General features: G+C 38.0%; 1 protein-coding gene across 1 annotated transcript in view; it reads left to right on the plus strand.

Annotated features, from left to right (window-relative positions):
* Positions 1–19,504, plus strand: part of RNF17 (ring finger protein 17) — a 116,045-nt gene that overhangs the window by 18,187 nt on the left and 78,354 nt on the right. Inside the window, exons 7-15 of the mRNA XM_060080280.1 lie at positions 2,297–2,468; positions 3,677–3,753; positions 4,030–4,104; positions 8,053–8,360; positions 9,201–9,290; positions 10,812–10,970; positions 15,496–15,685; positions 16,973–17,141; positions 18,456–18,646. Of these exons, the coding sequence (XP_059936263.1) occupies positions 2,297–2,468; positions 3,677–3,753; positions 4,030–4,104; positions 8,053–8,360; positions 9,201–9,290; positions 10,812–10,970; positions 15,496–15,685; positions 16,973–17,141; positions 18,456–18,646 (1,431 nt within the window). The remainder of the gene's footprint in view (positions 1–2,296; positions 2,469–3,676; positions 3,754–4,029; positions 4,105–8,052; positions 8,361–9,200; positions 9,291–10,811; positions 10,971–15,495; positions 15,686–16,972; positions 17,142–18,455; positions 18,647–19,504) is intronic.

Genomic DNA, 19,504 nt, shown 5'->3' on the forward strand with positions numbered 1-19,504 from the left:
TTGGTGAAGCCATCTAGTCCAGGACTTTTCTTTTTGGGGAAGCTTTTGATTACTGATTCAATCTTCTTACTTTTTTTTGGTCTGCTCAGATTTTCTATTTCTTCATGATTCAGTGTTGGTAGGTGGTGTGTTTCTAGGAATTCATCCATTTTGTCTAGGTTATCCAATTTCTTGGCATACAGTTATATACAACACTGTTTCCAAATATTTTTTGTTTCTGTAAAATTGATCATCCTATGCCTACTTTATTTTTGATTTTAGTAAGTTGGCTCTTCTCTTGTTTTCCTAGATAGTGTAGCTGAAAGTGGTCAATTTTGATCGTCTCAAAGAACCACCTTTTGGTTTCTTTGATTTTTCTCTGTTTTATCCTATTTATTTACTTACTTCCACTCTAATCTTACTACTCCTTCCTTCTGCTAGCTTTGGGTTTAGTTTGTTCTTTTCTGGTTCCTAAGGTGTAAAGTTAGGTTGTTGGTTTGCCATGCCTTTTTTAATGTGTTTACAGCTGTATATTTCTCTTTTAGCTCTGCTTTCACTGCATCCCATAAATTTTGATACTTTGTTTTTCCATTTTCATTTGTCTCAAGATATTCTCCTTGTGTTTTTTTTTCTTTCATCCATTTGTGTTTAGTAGTATGTTATTTAATTTCCACATATTTGTGAATTTTCCAGTTTCCTTCTATTTTTTTTTTTTTTTTTTTTGCGGTATGCGGGCCTCTCACTGTTGTGGCCTCCCCCGTTGCGGAGCACAGGCTCCGGACGCGCAGGCTCAGCGGCCATGGCTCACGGGCCCAGCCGCTCCGCGGCATATGGGATCCTCCCAGACCGGGGCACGAACCCGTATCCCCTGCATCGGCAGGCGGACTCTCAACCACTTGCGCCACCAGGGAGGCCCTCCTTCTATTATTGATTTCTAGTTTCATTCCATTGTTATCAGAAAAGATACTTTGTATATTTTCAGTCTTTTAAAATGTATTAAGAGTTCTTTTTTGCCCTAATATGTGGTCTAACGTGGAGAGGGCTCCATGTATGCTTGAGCAAGATGTGTATTGTCTGGGTGGAGTTTTTGGTTTTTTTGTTTGTTTGTTTTTTGTTTTTTTTGTGGTACGTGGGCCTCTCACTGTTGTGGCCTCTCCCGTTGCGGAGCACAGGCTCCGGACGCGCAGGCTCAGTGGCCATGGCTCACGGGCCTAGCTGCTCCGAGGCATGTGGGATCTTCCCGGACCGGGGCACGAACCCGTGTGCCCTGCATCGGCAGGCAGACTCTCAACCACTGCGCCACCAGGGAAGCCCTGGGTGGAGTGTTTGTATGTTAGGTCCAGTTGGTCTACAATGTTGTTTAAGTAGTCTGTTTCCTTACTGATATTCTGTATGGTTTTTCTGTCCACAATTGGAAGTGTAGGATATTGAAGTCTCCACCTATACTTACAGAGCTCTCTCTTTCTCCTTTATTACATCAATGTTTGCATCATATATTTTGGGCCTCTGATGTTTGGTACATATGTATTTATAATTGTTTTATCTTATTGGTGAATTGACCCTTTTATCAGTCTATAATGTCCTTCTTTGTCTTGTAATAGTTTTTGACTTAGTGTCTATTTTGCCTGAAATTAGCATAGCCACCCTAGCTCTCTTTCGGTTACTATTTGCATAGAATATCTCTTTCCATCCATTCACTTTCAACCTATGTTTCTCTTTAGATCTAAAATGAGTTTCTTATAGACCTAACTATATGCTGTCATTAAAAAATAACCCAGGCTTCTCTGGGGTCATTAAAAAATAACCCAGGCTTCTCTGGTGATGCAGTGGTTAAGAATCCGCCTGCCAATGCAGGAGACACTGGTTCGAGCCCTGGTCCAGGCAGATCCCACATGGCGTGGAGCGGCTAAGCCCATATACCACAACTACTGAGCCTGTGCTCTAGAGCCCACAAGCCACAACTGCTGAGCCTGCGTGCTGCAACTACTGAAGCCCGGGCCCCTAGAGCCCGTGCTCCGCAGCAAGAGAAGCCACCACAATGAGAAGCCTGTGCGCTGCAACGAAGAGTAGCCCCCGCTCACCACAACTAGAGAAGGCCCGCGCACAGCAACGAAGACCCAATGCAGCCAAAAATTAATTAATTAATTAAAAAAAACTGTAATAGATTTCAGTTCAGTTGAATGCCTCATTAACCATGTTATATTATTTAAGTTCATAAAATAGTGAATTTACCTTTTCAATACTGTTGAGTTACTTTAAATTTACTTTCATAAAAATGTTTATGAAATACTGAAAAATAACTTTATCTTACATGAAGGAAAAAGAACCTGTGTGAAGAGGTAGTAAGAAATATGGATGATTACTTATCAGATATAATAACGGCTAAAAGATACATTGAAGTGAAAAAAAATGATTTGGATGCAGCTATGAAGATAGCAAGAGAATTAAAATCCACACCTTCTCTAAGAATATACTGTGACCTGAATCAGGTAGTTTTACCAGTTCATAACGTGAATTATTTCTGTGGTGGCTTATATTACCTACTTTGGAATACAGTATTTAAGACTTAAGAAGAATTTGTTTTCCAGATTATCCTAATTTGTATTGGCATCAATTTAGAATTCTTAGGTGTTTGAATTCTAAGATAAACATTAATAAACTTGTTTGGCCTTTTATTATTATTTACCACTTAGGGAAATGGTGCAGTAAAGTCTTTATAACACACAGTCTGAGAACAAGTAGGATGACATTGAGTCAAAGGTTGTTTCTAGGAGTTGAGTTAAAAATGAGGACAAGTAAGAGTAGTGAAGTAAACAGGACTATTTTCTTTTTATAAACAGTTAGGTATGACTGTCAACTCTTGACTTAGAAACTTATCAAGATGCCATTTAGGTTTTTCTCCCAGCCCCCAGCTGTGCACCTCAGGAGACAAGGTGATTCAACTCTGCCCTGTCATCTAATCATGTGCCTAGAATTAGGCAGCAATAGAACCATGTTTCTTATGAGATCGTTTGGCAGGATGGGGTTAACCATCGATCCTCTTTGCTAATTTCTGTCTTGCTCCCTTGGGGTGTAGATCCTACTCTGTTGACTTTGAATCTTCAGGGCCTCATTACCCATAGATGATCAGATATTTGGATTGAACTGAAGTATAAAATAGAAGCCATTGGTTTACCTGCCTCCAGAGTCTTGAACTTTGAAGGAGAAGAGTTTGCCACTATCTTACCTTGACCAGGCCTCCTTCCAGCTGTAGTTCTAAGAATAGTAATAGTTCCTGTGTATTACATGTGAGGCATTAGGAGGTGAAAAAAAGTAAAATTTGGTCTTTACCCTAGTTAGCTGCATTAGGAAGATGGGGGGGAAAGAAAACAAAAACGTTTAAGGACAGCGGTGCAGGTGCAGAATGAATCTGATCAGAATTCTCCCTGATCATGTAGCTGTATCCCATTTATTAACTAGTGTCTTTTGTTATCTGTTAATACATATCTTCAAAAGATTTTAAATATTTTGGGGGGAAAAATTCATAAACTCTTATTTGCATCTCTCCCTTTGCTTGCCTAAAATCAAACCCTGAGCACATTAATTAGTGAAAATACCTAAAGGGTCTAGTTTTTTTTTCTAAAATCTTACTCTGTTTCAACGGTATTTATAACAAAGCAAAATGCACATATGAGTGATACTTCTCTTTTGATTTTAGATTATCTGGACTTTGAAATTAACATTTGAGAGCGAATTGTCACAAGTCAGCTCTCTAAAACTAAGGAATTCTCCCAAGTAAGTAAGTTATAATTCAGGAGAGCGTGGTAATTAAATATAAAAATATATTAGGCTAGATTTATTCAAGTAACAAGCAGTTATAAACTGAGAATTTGGGTCAAAAAATGTTTCCCAAATTAGCAACCAAATTAAAATAAGTGTAATTTGTGGTAAATTAGAAAGTTATTTAAATGTTCTGTGTTTCAGAGTTTTTAATGTTAGCAACTAATTTTTTATTAGGGAAAGTAATAAACTTGTATTAGAACATTTTTTATGCTAAGTATTTAATTTTAGGTTGAAAATGAATTGCAGTGAGATCATCTGTATGTTCAACAATATGGGAAAGATTGAATTTGAGGATTCAACAAAGTAAGTATGAGAATGGCAATATGCTATTAGTGTCTGACATGGTGTAAGGGACAGAAGTATTATTTGAGACAGAAAAATTGATGTTCAGTGTAATATTTATGATTCAAAAGCTGAAAAATAATATAAAGGGCAAAATGGTTTCTATCAGTTAAATTCCACAGAAAATATTTAAGAATTAAAAGACCTAGAAGGGGTCAGTATTCAATGATATATATATGTCAGAGTCATCTTTTTATTTAATAAATTTATTTATTTATTTATTTATTTTTGGCTGCGTTGGGTCGTCGTCGCTGTGTGCGGGCTTTCTCTAGTTGCGACGAGCGGGGGCTACTCTTTGTTGCGGTGCGCGGGCCTCTCACTGCAGTCACTTCTGTTGTCACGGAGCACAGGCTCTAGGCGCATGGGTTCAGTAGTTGCAGCATGTGGGCTCAGTAGTTGTGGCTCGCAGTCTCTAGAGTGCAGGCTCAGTAGTTGTGGTGCACAGGCTTAGTTGCTCTGCGGCATGTGGGATCTTCCCGGACCAGGGGTCGAACCTGTGTCCCCTGCATTGGCAGGCGGATTCTTAACCACTGTGCCACCAAGGAAGTCCTCCAAGTCATCTTTGAGATTCATTCATTCACCTAGCATTGAACACTGATGTTGTGCTAGGCTCTAACACCCTAGATACTGAGATTTATGCAGAGAAGTTTAAGTAGACAGTGATACACATAAATAATAAAGTACATAATTGCTATGATAGTAGTTTGTGCAGAATTTAATGGAGATGCAGAGGAAGGGAATGATCAGTTCTTTGAGATGTAACGGGTCTTGGAAAGAGGAGACTATTTTCCCTCATCCATGAAAAATGAGTAGCAGTTGGAAAGGAGGACACAAGGGAGGCTGGCGGGCATCTTTGCAGAAAGAACTGTGTGGGCAGTGAGACCACATACTACATTCAGGGACCTGCGTGTATAATTCCATACGGCAGAGGATACAGAGAGGCTGAATCCTAAAGACTTTGTCTGTTGTGTGGTGGTATTTGGACTTTATTTCTTAGACCTGTGCTATCCAGTATGGTAGCTGCTAACCACGTATGGTCATTTAAATTTAAGCGTAAATTAAGTAAAACTAAATAAAATGAAAAATTCAGTTCTTTGGTTGCAGTAGCCACATTTCAGGTGCTCAGTAGCCATGTTTGGTTAGTGGCTGTCAGGTAGTGCAGCACAATTTCATTATTGCAGAAGGTTCTGTTGGACAGCACAGCTGTAAATAATAGAAAGCTGCTAAAAGATTTTTAGCATGAAAGTAAAAATAATTAGGTTACATTTGTAGAAGATAATTCTAGTGAGCATAGAGGGTTCTTTGGAAGAATAGGAGGCCGGAGGCTGAAGGATGGGTTAGGCTGTTATATAAATAGTCTCAGCAAATGATGAGAAACTAAATGTAGGTAGTAGCACTGGAGAGGAACAGATAATGACAAATGCTGAATAGGGAAAAGTGGTGTAACTTAGTAACTGTTTGGGTGTGGGGAATGAGGAAAAGGGAAGCACCCTCAGTGGTTTATGGGTCTGTATTTGGTGATGAATTGTGGTGTTATTCACCAAGTTTGGAAATACAGGAAGAAGAGTTGGGAGGGGGAAGATAGTGGGATATGTTGAGTTACTGTTGTTTACTAGGTATCTCGGGAGAAATGTCCAGAGGGAAGTGAGCTGTATGTGCTGAAACTTAACAGGAGGTTCTGGATTTCATTCTTGGTTTAGGAGTAGTCAGAATGTAAATGGTTTAGAAACCCCCAAAAGAAAATAAGTTTATTCAGTTGTAGGTGGTATGACTCCTAAGGAAATCGTCCCCCAACAAGCATCACGTTCATTACTCTGAGGAAATAATGAGGGTCCAGCTCACAGCCTTACAAGCTCAGAAACAGACATGAGCAGATCTCTAAGCCAGGTAAACTCATGTAAGCCAAGTTCACAAAACTGACATATAGTCAGAATGCTAGTTTATTAACTTAAGGGGCAAATATAATTGCCACAGGGACTAGAATACTTATGTTGGCATTCTTTTCCAATATCCAGACAGACACAAGAAGCCAAATCATCAGAAGTTGCTTTGTTTGAGGTGTTTTCCGAATAAAGGGAATAAGGTTTATCGAATAGCTGAACAGTGTTGGTCCTGGACAGCCCGCTACATTCCTTTCCCCCCAGGGAAGACCTTGCCAGAGGCCTCAAGTACAGTCCTTTGGCTCAGCTCATCTTCCCCACGTGTGGAGCCCTGGCCTCTATTTGCCTCTGTGACTTGACTTTTTGCACTTCCGTGGGTGATCATCCTTTCCAGTCAGTACGTTCTTCTAGATATTTTCATAACTTGAATATGGTTACTATCAAATATTTTTAATACCAAAGGGTATATTGTCTCTTTAAGAGTCTGTATTGATCTTTCCTTGGTTTTAAATTTAACTCAGAAGTCTTTTAAATTTCTTCCTAGTTTTTAGGGAAAGTATCACTGTAGCCTGCCTCTACTGATGATGGGTGGTAATTAAAGAATGGGTTTGCCCAGTGAGAGCAAGTATTGAAGTGGGTCAAGGACAGTGCCCTGGAAAAAATATTAAATTTTAAGACAGGGAAAGGGTAATCTGCAAACAAAACAAAACAAAACCAAGAAGGGGTAGGAGAGAGTGGTGTTCTACAAGTAAGAGGAGAAGTCTGTGAGACAGGTTGGTTGGTGGCATTGTCTCAGTAAAGCCAGACAAGAGTTACTGTAAAAAGAAATGTTTTAGATTACAGAGTTGTCAACCTATATGAATCCTCAGAAGGTATTTGGACCTTTAGTCAGTGTGTATTAAGAGATGGGTAAGATAGGTCTGCTGAATCCAGTTGGCTTTTTAGGTTCTTATTTCTGATTTCATTTGTCTTTTTTTTTTTCTCTAAATTTATTATTTATGTTTGGCTGTGTTGGGTCTTCATTGCTGCACGTGGGCTTTCTAGTTGCGGCGAGCGGGGGCTACTCTTCGTTGCAGTGCATGGGCTTCTCATTGCAGTGGCTTCTCTTGTTGTGGAGCACGGGCTCTAGGCGTGCAGACTTCAGTAGTTGTGGCTCGTGGGCTTAGTTGCTCCTTGGCTGTGGGATCTTCCTGGACCAGGGCTCGAACCTGTCTCCCCTGCATTGGCAGGCAGATTCTTAACCACTGCGCCACCAGGGACGTCCTCACTTGGCTTCTTAAATGGTGATCTGTGAAGAAGCTAAATGTGTCATGGGTTAACGAAAATTAAAGCTTTTGAGAATCTCATTTTTGATAGAATATCGATACTTTTAGATTTGATAGCACGTATCTGTGGGGATTTATGAAGAAGATAGAAAAATTTGTAGATTAGTGGCTATTGAATATTCATACCCAAAGGATTCAGACTGATGGTGATTTTTAGCCTAGATGGAGGTTTCTAGTAATTTTCTCAGGATTGTATCTCTCACTGCTTCCTATACTTTATTTTTAAGCCAGTGAGTTAAAAGAAGAAATAATCTTAGCATAGTTTAAAATCAAACACCTAAGCCAAATCAAAATTTGGATAATTGAAACTGAAAACCTATATCCACTGTCCTTTTAGGATCAGATCATTGTGACATGACTGTATATCAAGTTCTTTCTTCAGCTTCTCATTGATTTTACCTCTTGTTGACCTTTTAAAACCCTTGGGCTTGCTTGGGAATGGGCAGAAGTTTCGGGATAGTGGAAATGTTCTACAATTAGATTGTGGTGATGGTTACCCAACTTTAAATTTAGTAAAAATTAATTGCATTTTATAGTGTGTAAATTATATCAATACAGCTGTTTAAAAAAATACCTGTGGGGCACCTATACAACTTTAACTCTTTGTATGTGTCACAATACTGTCATGTGGAAAGGGAATGGTTTTAAGGTGGTTATAAAAAAATTATGAAATGATTTAAAGTAGCCTCTGTATTTTTAAACAGATTTGATCCTCAAGAAAGTGAAATGGGACAGAATGTTCAAAAGAAATATGATCATAAAAAGGAATTTTCTTGTAGTGGTACATACCCATCACTAGAAAAGAAGGTTGACATTTCTATCCTAATGCGTGAAGCCCCCCCCCCAACTCCTTTGCAACTGGACAGCAGTGCTTCGCATTCAGAAGCAGAACACTTCCCGCCACAGAGGGAGGTGGTTGCAATAACCCCCCGTGAAACCGGTGCTGCTCTGCCTCAGGTGGGACCGAGCCCTGATGTGATCATCGAAGAAGTCATCGACGAAGACCTGGAAAGTGAGTGAAACTAGAAAAGCAAGGAAACAATATATTGTGTCTGGAACTAGAAACGAAGTTAGTACCTCTTTGTCCCTGTACTTAAACATTGCTGTTATCTTACACCTCATTCTGGGTTAATCTGTTGATTCCACGCCCCTACTTTCACATTTTCCAAAGTTAGGGTAATTTTTAATGCAATAATATAGCTAAACTATAATATTTGGTTTAATTAGGGTGTTTGACTTTTTAGTGTTCCACATACAAACCTCTATAAAAGATGAAAATACTATAAATAAATGACAACCATATTAGTAGAAGCAGTCTGATGACTTTGTTCTTAAATTTAAGAACAGCATATCTTAAATCTTTGTTCTGAGATACAGTCCTTTGTAAAATGAACTAGCGTGAATGTAGTAGCATCTGTTAATAATGTTTAACATTTAAATGTATCATAATTGTTTGATTAGATTTCCAGTGTTGGTGTTCTCCCCATCAACATCAGGGTGAGATACTACTGTGTGTAGTTACATTGTCAGTCTTCTTTAGGACCATTTTCAAGATTTGGTTTTCTCCTCCCCCCTGCTCCCAGTCTGTTTCATTGACTGAGTTTCCAGAATGATATTTTGAATACAAAAAAAAGGACGTGCTGTTTTCTTTCATTTCTACAATATTATTATTATCACTCATTATCTCAGTGAGTTAAGAGAACTATCAGGACTTTGCCTGCTGATACAAGGGGGTCTTGCCCTTCCAGTATTTTGCCCATTCAAGTACAGCTTTTTAAACAGTATGTTAAGTATGCCATTGTCAACGTAATAAAACTAAAAACAATTGCCTTTATTTTCTCTTTTGACGAAGCGTGCTTCACAGATAATCTTGTGGAGACACCTAGATATCCAAAAGAGCCTCTTCAGGAAAAACCATCTGTTCCTTTTGGATCAAAAGCAGGTACGTTAACAACTCTGAACTTGATGCAGCAGAGTTGATACATAGTAACTCTTATGGAGAAGGAGGCAGTGAGTTAAATGAATTTTACTAATAACTAAAACTTATTTATTTATTTATTGTTGCCACGCCACACGGCTTGTGGGATCTTAGTTCCCCGACCAGGGATCAAACCCCCAGGCCCACAGCAGTGGAAGCGCCGAGTCCTAACCACTGGCCCTCCAGGGAATTCCTAAAATTTCTTCCTTTTTAATGTTAAAAGTTCTGGCTGTTACGGGCAAAAATATTTCTGAAATTTATAACACTTCTCTCAGCTGTCTCCCCAGCTACACATACTTATCTCTTTACCTCACTCTCAGTATGGGTATTATTCTGTGTGATCTGTATTGGATAGGTAAAATGATCTATTTGTTCAATTTTTATCATCTATCTATACTTCAGTTCCTCCTAGTCTTTTTTAAATATTTTTACTAGATATACTAGGATACCTACATTGTTCAAAAATTAAATATATATATATTAAAATACCCTGTGAACCTTTTCCCCTAACCTATTCCCATTCCATTTGTCTCTTCTTCCCTTCCAGTTTCTTTATTCATATTTGAACAAATACACATATATTATTTTTCTAATTCTCATTTTTGGTTGTTTTTGTACACAAAACATAGCATGCCATGTTTTTTTAATTCCTTTTTTCCTTGGTTTTTTTTTTTTTTTTTTTTTTTGGTCTTTTTTTTTGGCCACATCACATGGCATGCAGGATCTTAATTCCCCAATCAGGGATCGAACCTGTGCCCCCTGCAATGGAAGTGTGGAGTCTTAACCACTGGACGGCCAGGGAAGCCCCTTAATTCCTTCCTTAACATGTTATTCTGGAGATCTTTTCATATCAGTAGAAACACTTGGCTTAATTACTGCTGTATACAAAAAGTTTCTCACTGTCTTTTATTCTGCCCCACCCTTACTTCCACCAAAACACACATATCTCCCCCTAAATGCTGCTCAGTATGTTGGCTTTCCCAGACTTTTTTTCATACTTCTCCAGCCTGATAAGATTTAAGATTCAAAGTGGCTGTGAGCTAATTATTAGTTCTTTCAGTTTAGTATAGTTTAAACAGGGTTTTGTTTCTGTATTAGAAGCATCGTTATCAGTGGGGTTCTGAGTTCCAATTATGTTTATAAATAAATTCTGAAGTTTTGTTGTAATACAGTAGAGTTACAGCATATACTCTGACTTTAGAACCTAACTAACCACTTGAACTTAAATTCCACTTATTTAACATATTTTGCAAATAAAATAAAAGGTTTGCAGTTCAGGTTGCTAAAGAAATCATTGTGGAAGTGGAATGTGTTTGTTTTATCAGTCTAGCTACTGTTTGGGGTTTGGGTTACCTTTTGTGGGCCTAGGTATTCTAGAGTTTGCAGTGCTACAAGACACATTCTTTCAAAGGATACTGCATTCAGTTTCTATGACTTCTTTCCTGACTTTTGGCTTATTAATATGGTTTAAATATTCTCATCCAGGTTCTCCAGAGCTAGTTTTTGTAAGCCATGTAATACATCCTTGCCACTTCTACATTCGGAAGTATTCACAAATAAAAGATGCAACGGTATTGGAAAAGAAGGTGAATCAGTTTTGCAGTAAGAGTGTATACCTTGATCCTTCAGACATTTTGGAGCTAGGTAATGAAATATTACTCTAAGTTAAAATATGAAGCTTATTTAAATACTGTAGTATTGGCCAACCCATATAGACTTTTTGTAATACAGATTTGTGCAAGCATAAAGGTTTTGGAATTATTTAACATAAGTTAAACTTTATTTAGGTAACTTAGCTAAGTATTAAAATTGACTGGTTTTTTTTTCTGCTCAGAGATACCTAGTAGTAATATTATTACAGTATACAATATACATAATTGCAGTATTTTTAATGTCATTTAAAAATGATTTTAAAATATTTTTAGTATCATTTGCCAAGTTTAACTGGAGTCATACTAATTTGGAACTTGCTTTCTTTTTTTTATGTTCTTTTCCATTATGGTTTATCACTGTATATTGAATATAGTTCCCTGTGCTATCCAGTAAGACCTTGTTGTTTATCCATTCTATTTATAATAGTTTGCATCTACCAACCACAAACTCCCACTTCATCAAATACCACATATGGTATTTTTCTTTTTCTGACTTCACTTAGTATGATAATCTCTAGTTCCATCCATGTTGTTGCAGATGGCATTGTTTTGATCTTTTTTATGGCTGAGTAGTATATTCCATTATATATATGTACCACATCTTCTTTATCCATTCATCTGTCAGTGGACATAAAATTGACTGTTGAGTGAGATATACACAAAGAGTCCATTATGGAGTAAGGTGAGATATTTTTTAAATTACAAAGCCCGTGATGGGTTATACAATTTGTCCCCTCACCTCCAGAGAAAAGTATTCCTCTAAGTGTTCCTTGTAGTATGACTACAATCCCTTGCTGTCTACATGTGAATGTTGAAGATGTTGTTGAACACCTGAGTGAGATAGATGCAGGACAGTGGCATCCATTTCCTAGGGTCACACAGAGGGTAGTTGGTAAATTTAATCAGTCCATTTTAATTCTAAGGCTGTGTGTAATTTGCTGTAATTTAGGCTTTCATTACAAACGTTTTCCTTGTAACACTTGATTAAATTTGATTATACTCTGTAATAAGATGAAGCTGTGATTTGTTTGATTTATTAATACAGCATTTTTTTCATTCTGTTAATATCAATGCCTATATATAACTAATAACAAAAAGTACTATATTGTCTGTTCAGCTTTATATAGTAGGTATTTTTTCTTTTTTTTTTTTTTTTTTTTTGCGGTACGCGGGCCTCTCACTGTTGTGGCCTCTCCCATTGCGGAGCACAGGCTCCAGACGCGCAGGCTCAGTGGCCATGGCTCACGGGCCTAGCCGCTGCGCAGCATGTGGGATCTTCCCGGACCAGGCACAAACCCGTGTCCCCTGCATCGGCAGGCGGACTCTCAACCACTGTGCCACCAGGGAAGCCCAGTAGGGTTTTTTTTTTAATTTTTAAATTTTTTGGCTGCATCAGGTCTTGGCTGCGGCACGTGGGACCTTTCATTGCAGTGCGTGGGCTTCTCTAGTTGCAGTGCATGGGCTTCTCTCTAGTTGTGGCATATGGGTTTTCTCTCTCTAGTTGTGACGCATGGGCTCCAGGGCACGTGGGCTCTGTTGTTTGTGGCACTCGGGCTCTCTAGTTGAGGCATGTGGGCTTAGTTGCCCTGCGGCATGTATTATCTTAGTTCCCCGACCAGGGATTGAACCCACATCCCTTGCATTGGAAGGGGGATTCTTTACCACCAGACCACTGGGGAAGTCCCTATAGTAGTTCTTTAAAAGTGTTACTAACTCTCAGCTCATCTTTGTAGCTTATCAGAATATCAGAAGGCTAGAATCATCATATACTTCTGATAAAAATGAAAAATAATTTTTAAAGTTAAAAATAGTGTTTAGGGACTTCCCTGGTGGCACAGTAAAGAATCCTCCTGCCATTGCAGGGGACACAAGTTTGAGCCTTGGTCCAGGAAGATCCCACATGTCACAGAGCAACTAAGCCTGTGTGTCACAAATACTGAGCCTGTGCTCTAGAGCCTGCAAGCCACAACTGCTGAAGCCCATGTGCCTTGAGCCCGTGCTCTGCAACAAGAGAAGCCACCACGGAACTTCCCTGGTCGCGCAGTGGTTAAGAATCCACCTGCCAATGCAGGGGACATGGGTTCGATCCCTGGGAAGATCCCACATGCCGTGGAGCAAGAGCCTGTGTGCCACAACTACTACTGAGCCCGCATGCCACAACTACTGAAGCCTGCGTGCCTAGAGCTCTGCTCTGCAACCAGAGAAGCCACCACAATGAGAAGCCCGTGCACTGCCATGAAGAGCAGCCCCCACTTGCCACAACTAGAGAAAGGCGTCGTGCAGCAATGAAGACCCAAAACAGCTAAAAATAAATTTGAAAAAGAAAGAGAAGCCACCACAATGAGAAGCATGTGCACCTCAACGAAGAGTAGCCCCCACTCACAGCAACTAGAGAAAAGCCCATGTGCAGCAACGAAGACCCAGCACAGCCAAAAATAAATAAATAGAATAAATTAATTTAAAAAATCGTGTTTAAATTCTGAATATCTACGGAGGGAAAAGTGTAACGTTAAACTTAATTTTTACGGCTTCAAATAATTCTCTAAATTTAATATATGCACAAAAGAGCTCAGTTTAGATTTAGAAAATGTTCTGAGAAAGCCAAAACGTCATCCTTTAAGTCGTCAAGGATAATTATTATTTCAAGGTAGATATACATGATTTAAATACTCATTTATCATTTTTCTTTCAATTTTTTTAATTTTTAGCTGCGTTGGGTCTTTGTTGCTGCATGTGGGCTTTCTCTAGTTGTGGCGAGCAAGAGCTACTCTTCATTGTGGTGCACAGGCTTCTCATTGCAGTGGCTTCTCTTGTTGCGGAGCACGGGCTCTAGGCGCACGGGCCTCATAGTTGTGGCTCACAGGCTCAGCAGTTGTGACTCACAGGCTCAGTAGTTGTGGCACACGGGCTTAGTTGCTCCAGGGCATGTGAGATCTTCCCAGACCAGGGTTTGAACCCGTGTCCCCTGCATTACCCTGGATTCTTAACCACTGTGCCACCAGGGAAGCCCTCATTTATCTTTCAAGAAATTAATGGTAAGGGAAGAAATGTAATATAATGCTTTAACAGAGTATCCTCTTGTTCCCTTTTCCTACCTGTGTTCTTCATTATAAAGAACATCAGGGGCTTCCCTGGTGGCACAGTGGTTGAGGGTCTGCCTGCCGATGTGGGGGGCGCGGGTTCGTGCCCCGGTCCGGGAGGATCCCACGTGCTGCGGAGCGGCTGGGCCCGTGAGCCATGGCCGCTGGGCCTGCGCGTCCGGAGCCTGTGCTCTGCAACGGGAGAGGCCACAGCAGTGAGAGGCCCGCGTACCACCAAAAGAAAAAAAAAAAACAAGAACAACAGATGACTTCAATAGACTTTTATCTCATCTATTGCAAGAAAGAATAGTTTAATAGCATATAGTTTAAAACTAAGAATATTGGTTATATGGTATATCAGCATAAGAGAAGGGTTGATGACAATCTCAAGGCCAAAACAGATGTTTTGGTAGAACTTAAAAGGTTGCCCTGATGTGCCTTTCAACTATCCTGTTTTTATTAGCATGTATAGAGGGGATTATACAGCATCTCTCTGTATGTAATCAGTGATCAAGTCTTACCAAGTATATCTCTGATGCTAGCTGAGTTTTTAAGAGGATGGGCTCTAAGACTACCTGGGTTCTCTTCCTACCTCTTCTAAGTAGCCATGTGGCTTGGGCTGGGTTTTCAGCCTCTTTTTGCCTAGTTTCCTCACCTATGGGATGGAAGCACCATCTCCATAGGGTTGTTGTGGGGAGGAGGTGAATTCAAACACAAAATACTGAGAACATTGCTGAGCCTATAGTAAAAATAAAACTTCTTTCTAACTTGATCTTTTTTGTGGTTATTAATTTGTAATTCATCTGATCCCTCCATAAGGGAAGACCATAAGGTCTTCCTCTGCTGCTTGGTCCTTGGTTCATCTTCCCCTTCTCTGAACTCCACTGTGTATTAATTTCTTAATTTTGGCCTTTCACACTCCCTTTCTTGGTTTCTTTACTTTCACTCCCCTTTTACCAAGAGAAGGTCATTGCTGCTTCCTTTATGCTACTAAAGTATTTTATAGATTTCAGTATATATATATATCTGTACTTGCATGTGTGTACATGCACAACGATAGGTCTTTATTGTTATAAGTACAGTGTATTATAGTCACTTACTTGCCTGTCTCCTTTCCTTTCTTGAGCTTCTTGATAGCAGGACGGTCTTACTCATCTTTGTTATAGTTTATAAAACACAGGTCCTCAGTAAAGGACTGCTGGCTTTGTTTTCTTTGTTTTTACCTCCCCGTCTAGGACATAAGTTTCTGTATAACAGAAACTGCCAAAATACACTACCTTTTAATCCCTCTCATAGCACTTGACACAGTACTGTATCATCAGTTAATAAATGAATTAAGACTTCTTAGTGGTGGAACTAATGTACATGTTTGTAAATTAGAGCTAATTAGATATTTTTCTTCATAAACATTGATAATGATTTGTCTCCATTATTTAGGTGCAAGAATATTTGTCAACAGTATTGAAAATGGAATGTGGTGTCGAGGAACTATTACTGAATTAATTCCAATAGGAAGTGAAAGTATTAGAAAACCTTGTATTCCAACCAAATTCTCAGTCCACAAAGTTGCACTAATACAAATATTCATGGTAGATTTTGGAAATTCTGAAGTCCTAATTGTTGCAGGGTATGTTATTTTATAATTACTATGTGTTCCTGGTCTGCTTAGAAACACTTGTGATGGGGGAGGAGGGGAGATACTAAAGAAGAAAGAAAAGTAGGAAGAGGTAGAGAGGAATAAGTTATCCTTCTTCATTTCCAAGGCATATACCTTTTATTTTGCTCTGTAATTTGTCTTACTAATTACTAAATTAGTAAAGTATTAGCTATCAGTGTTACTAGATGGAGAGCTTGGAAAAAGAACTTTCTGATGTTTCAAACTTAAATGCTCTACTATATAGCCTCAAAGCAGGAAAGGAAGCACAAAAATGGTTCTTTTAAATAAAATTTACAGTTAGTTGCCAGACGATTGAGTAAAATTTTTAATCATATTTCTATAATTTCATTATTGTATGTTAAAGTGACATAGTGTCTAACTCTACGTGTTCAAAACTGTTTCCCTCAGTCTTCTAGGAAAATGAAACAAACTGAAAATGTTCTTCAAACTGAAAATGTTCTTCTAGTAAGGACCAGTATTAACTCTTGCATGGACCAGTATTAACTCTTGTACTTTATTAAATGGTCATAGCTTTATAAATAGATTTCTGTTTGGGGGTGTCGTTATGTCTTTAAATTTAAACCAAATAGGTATATGAAAGACAATCCAGATGAAGGCAGTTGAGATTTATTTCTATGGGTAGAAACAGTGTCTGTGTTTATAAAAGCTAGATTAAATCTATATAGTGAGATAGTATGAATCAGAATATAACTTTCTAAGAGAAAAATACTGTATATTAACACATTTATATGGAATCTAGAAAAATGGTACTGATGAACCTAGTGGCAGGTCAGGAATAGAGATGCAGATGTAGAGAATGGACTTGAGGACACAGTGGGGGAAGAGTAAGCTGGGATGATGTGAGAGAGTGGCATGGACATATATACACTACCATGTGTAAAATAGATAGCTAGTGGGAAGCAGCTGCATAGCACGGGGAGTTCAGCTAGGTGCTTTGTGACCATCTAGAGGGGAGGGATAGGAAGGGTGGGAGGGAGACGCAAGAGGGAGGAGATATGGGGATGTATGTATATGTATAGCTGATTTACTTTGTTATACAGCAGCAACTAACACATCATTGTAAAGCAATTATCCAATAAAGATATAAAAATAAATAAATAAAATTTTAAAAGAGTATAACTTCCTAGGAGATTTAACTTAAAGAGAGTATCCTTAGAAATGCATACCTTTTGTGGGGTAAGGCAAGTTTGGGCTTGAAGCATTATTTTCAGTAAATATTGCTTGAATTTTTCCCAGAGTTGGTGATACTCATGTGAGATCAGAACACATTGCTAAGCAGCATGTAACACTAAATGACTTGTGTCTGGCTCTGAGGAAGTCTGAGCCATATATTGAAGGGCTGCTGAAAGACATCCAGCCATTAGCACAGCCATGCTCATTGAAAGACATTGTTCCACAGAATTCAGTAAGTGAGACTTAAATTATTTCTTATTCAGGGGCCAAATAGTCCAGTTTTAGCTATGCATTGCTGATCAGATTACTGAATGTAGGTTCAGTTCTCTTGTTAAATACATTTTGTATAATAAACTATTGGTGCCAATAAAAAAGGAAATGAACTTCAGTTTCTACAATTAGAATCGTTCTTAATGGGAAATTGAGTTGAATATGCATATATGAACATAATGATGGGTGAAATATCCAAGTAAACCACAAAATTTTGGAGTCAAATAAATATGGAGAGAAATTTTAAATATGTGGTATGTGTTTCCATTCATTTCTTCACTATTTCCATGGCCCTTTGCTCACTACTTATAGCCTATATTGCATTCTGCTTTGTATTATTAATGAATATTTATTCCCCAGAAAGATTTAAAACTCCTATGAGACAAATTGTATGTAAAGATACTTGTTAAGCAGTTATATTATTATAAAGTCTGAAAGCAGGAGTCTGCACCTTTGCTCATCTTTGTATCCAGCACTTAGCAAATCACTGAGCACATAGTAGGTATTCAGCAAATATTTTAAAGAATGAACAAATGAATAAAAAAGTAAAAGGAAACACATAAACATGTTAGCCCTGGTATTTTCCTCAAAATGGGAAAATTATTTTGGCTTTAATTTTATCTCTTTTTTTTTTTGCCTTTTCTCTTCTGATTGGGCTTTACTTTTATACTCACAAAATCTTTAGAAGACGTTTTATTTTTAAGGAATGTGTAGTTTTGGCCCATGAAGTTTACTTTAGGTATGAGTACTTAAAGTTTCAAAGTTCAGTGAGAAATTTTTTTTTCAATGGGTAAGTATTTTTCCTTATTGTTTAAGTAGCATTTACCTCATATATTGCTAGTAATGGAAAAACTAAGTTACCTGGTAATGATTGTAAATATCTTTAATGTATTACATGGCTTCCATCATGCTTTCAAAATTACCTTTTGGATTTCATCGTTTAAGTGGAAAATTCATATATAATACTTGTTTTATTTTTAAATTTTTATTTATTATCTTGATATTAATATTCAGAAATAAAACCAAGTCCTGAAGTGCAATAGCTTATGGTCACCTTGAGACCATGTTTATAAAATCTAAGTGTGATCCGTACATTGTGCATACGTAAAGACTGTCCTTGGGTTTGTGGGCCCAGCTGCTTCTAAATATCTATGGTTGGTTCAGTGCCTTTGTTCAAATTTGCAGACTTTGGCTGTTACAAAGCTAAATCTACAACATTGTACCATTAGAGCTAATTATAATTACTGAATACATTGGAATTTTACTTTTTCCACAGACTAAAGGCTGGGGAGAAGAAGCTAAAATAGAATTTTTGAAAATGGTAAATAAGAAGGCTGTTTTAATGAAAGTTTTTAAAGAAGAAGATGGTATGCTAATTGTAGATCTGCAGAAGCCACCAACAAATAAAATAAGCAGTGATATGCCTGTGTCTCTTAGAGATGCATTAATTTTTATGGAACTAGCAAGGTAGGTAACTTATTAAAATGTAAATAATTTCAAGGTTATAGCTATAAATTGGAACAGCAGATTTTACCTTTAAAAAATATGGGCTCTAAAGTGAACTGTAACATACACTTAAGAGGGAGCACCAAATCCTAACCACTAGACCACCAGGGACATCCTAACATACTTGAAGAGGTTAAAAATATTGCTGTCAGAGTTTTCTAAGTACAGTTGTCTGTGAAAATTGCATTCAGATCATTTGATTTAAGGAAATAGAAAAATTAAGGTAGCTCAAAATAGAAACGATTGGTAGATATGGAACATTTTTTAATACTCTTGCTGACTTTTACAAGTAGCTTCAGTAGGGTTTCAAGAATTACAGTTTAACAGTTCTTACATTTTCTAACCTTTGGAATAAGATCATGATCACCACTCTATATTTAACGTATGAATCTAGAGTAGATACTTAAATTTCTTTCCTTTCTCATCTCTGATGAACAAAGTAAGATGACTAAGTAACCACAGAGATGATGGAAGATACTACTTTCTGTCCTGAGCAATTACACGACTCTGGAAGTGACCCAAGTAGATTCCATTCTGGAAAAATAAAACTTAAGTCGAGTATTGGAGCTGAAAGCGGTCACAGAAACCCTCAGCTGGCCTTTCTGATTGCTACCATAGATGCTGGGTATTGTCAACCAAAAGAGTAGAAACTTGGAGTAGAACATACAGGCCCAACTCAAAAATGTTCCAGCACAAACTTGAAGGTTAATTATTGAGTTTTGAGACTTGACCTTTTATTTATCCTGGTTTGATAATTGGAGACAATACTAAGAAATGTTGTAAGTTAGAAGAGAGAAATTGGAAAAATACTCTTGGTAG

This window comes from Mesoplodon densirostris, chromosome 17, assembly GCF_025265405.1.
Source record: "Mesoplodon densirostris isolate mMesDen1 chromosome 17, mMesDen1 primary haplotype, whole genome shotgun sequence".
Classification (NCBI taxonomy): domain Eukaryota; kingdom Metazoa; phylum Chordata; class Mammalia; order Artiodactyla; family Ziphiidae; genus Mesoplodon; species Mesoplodon densirostris.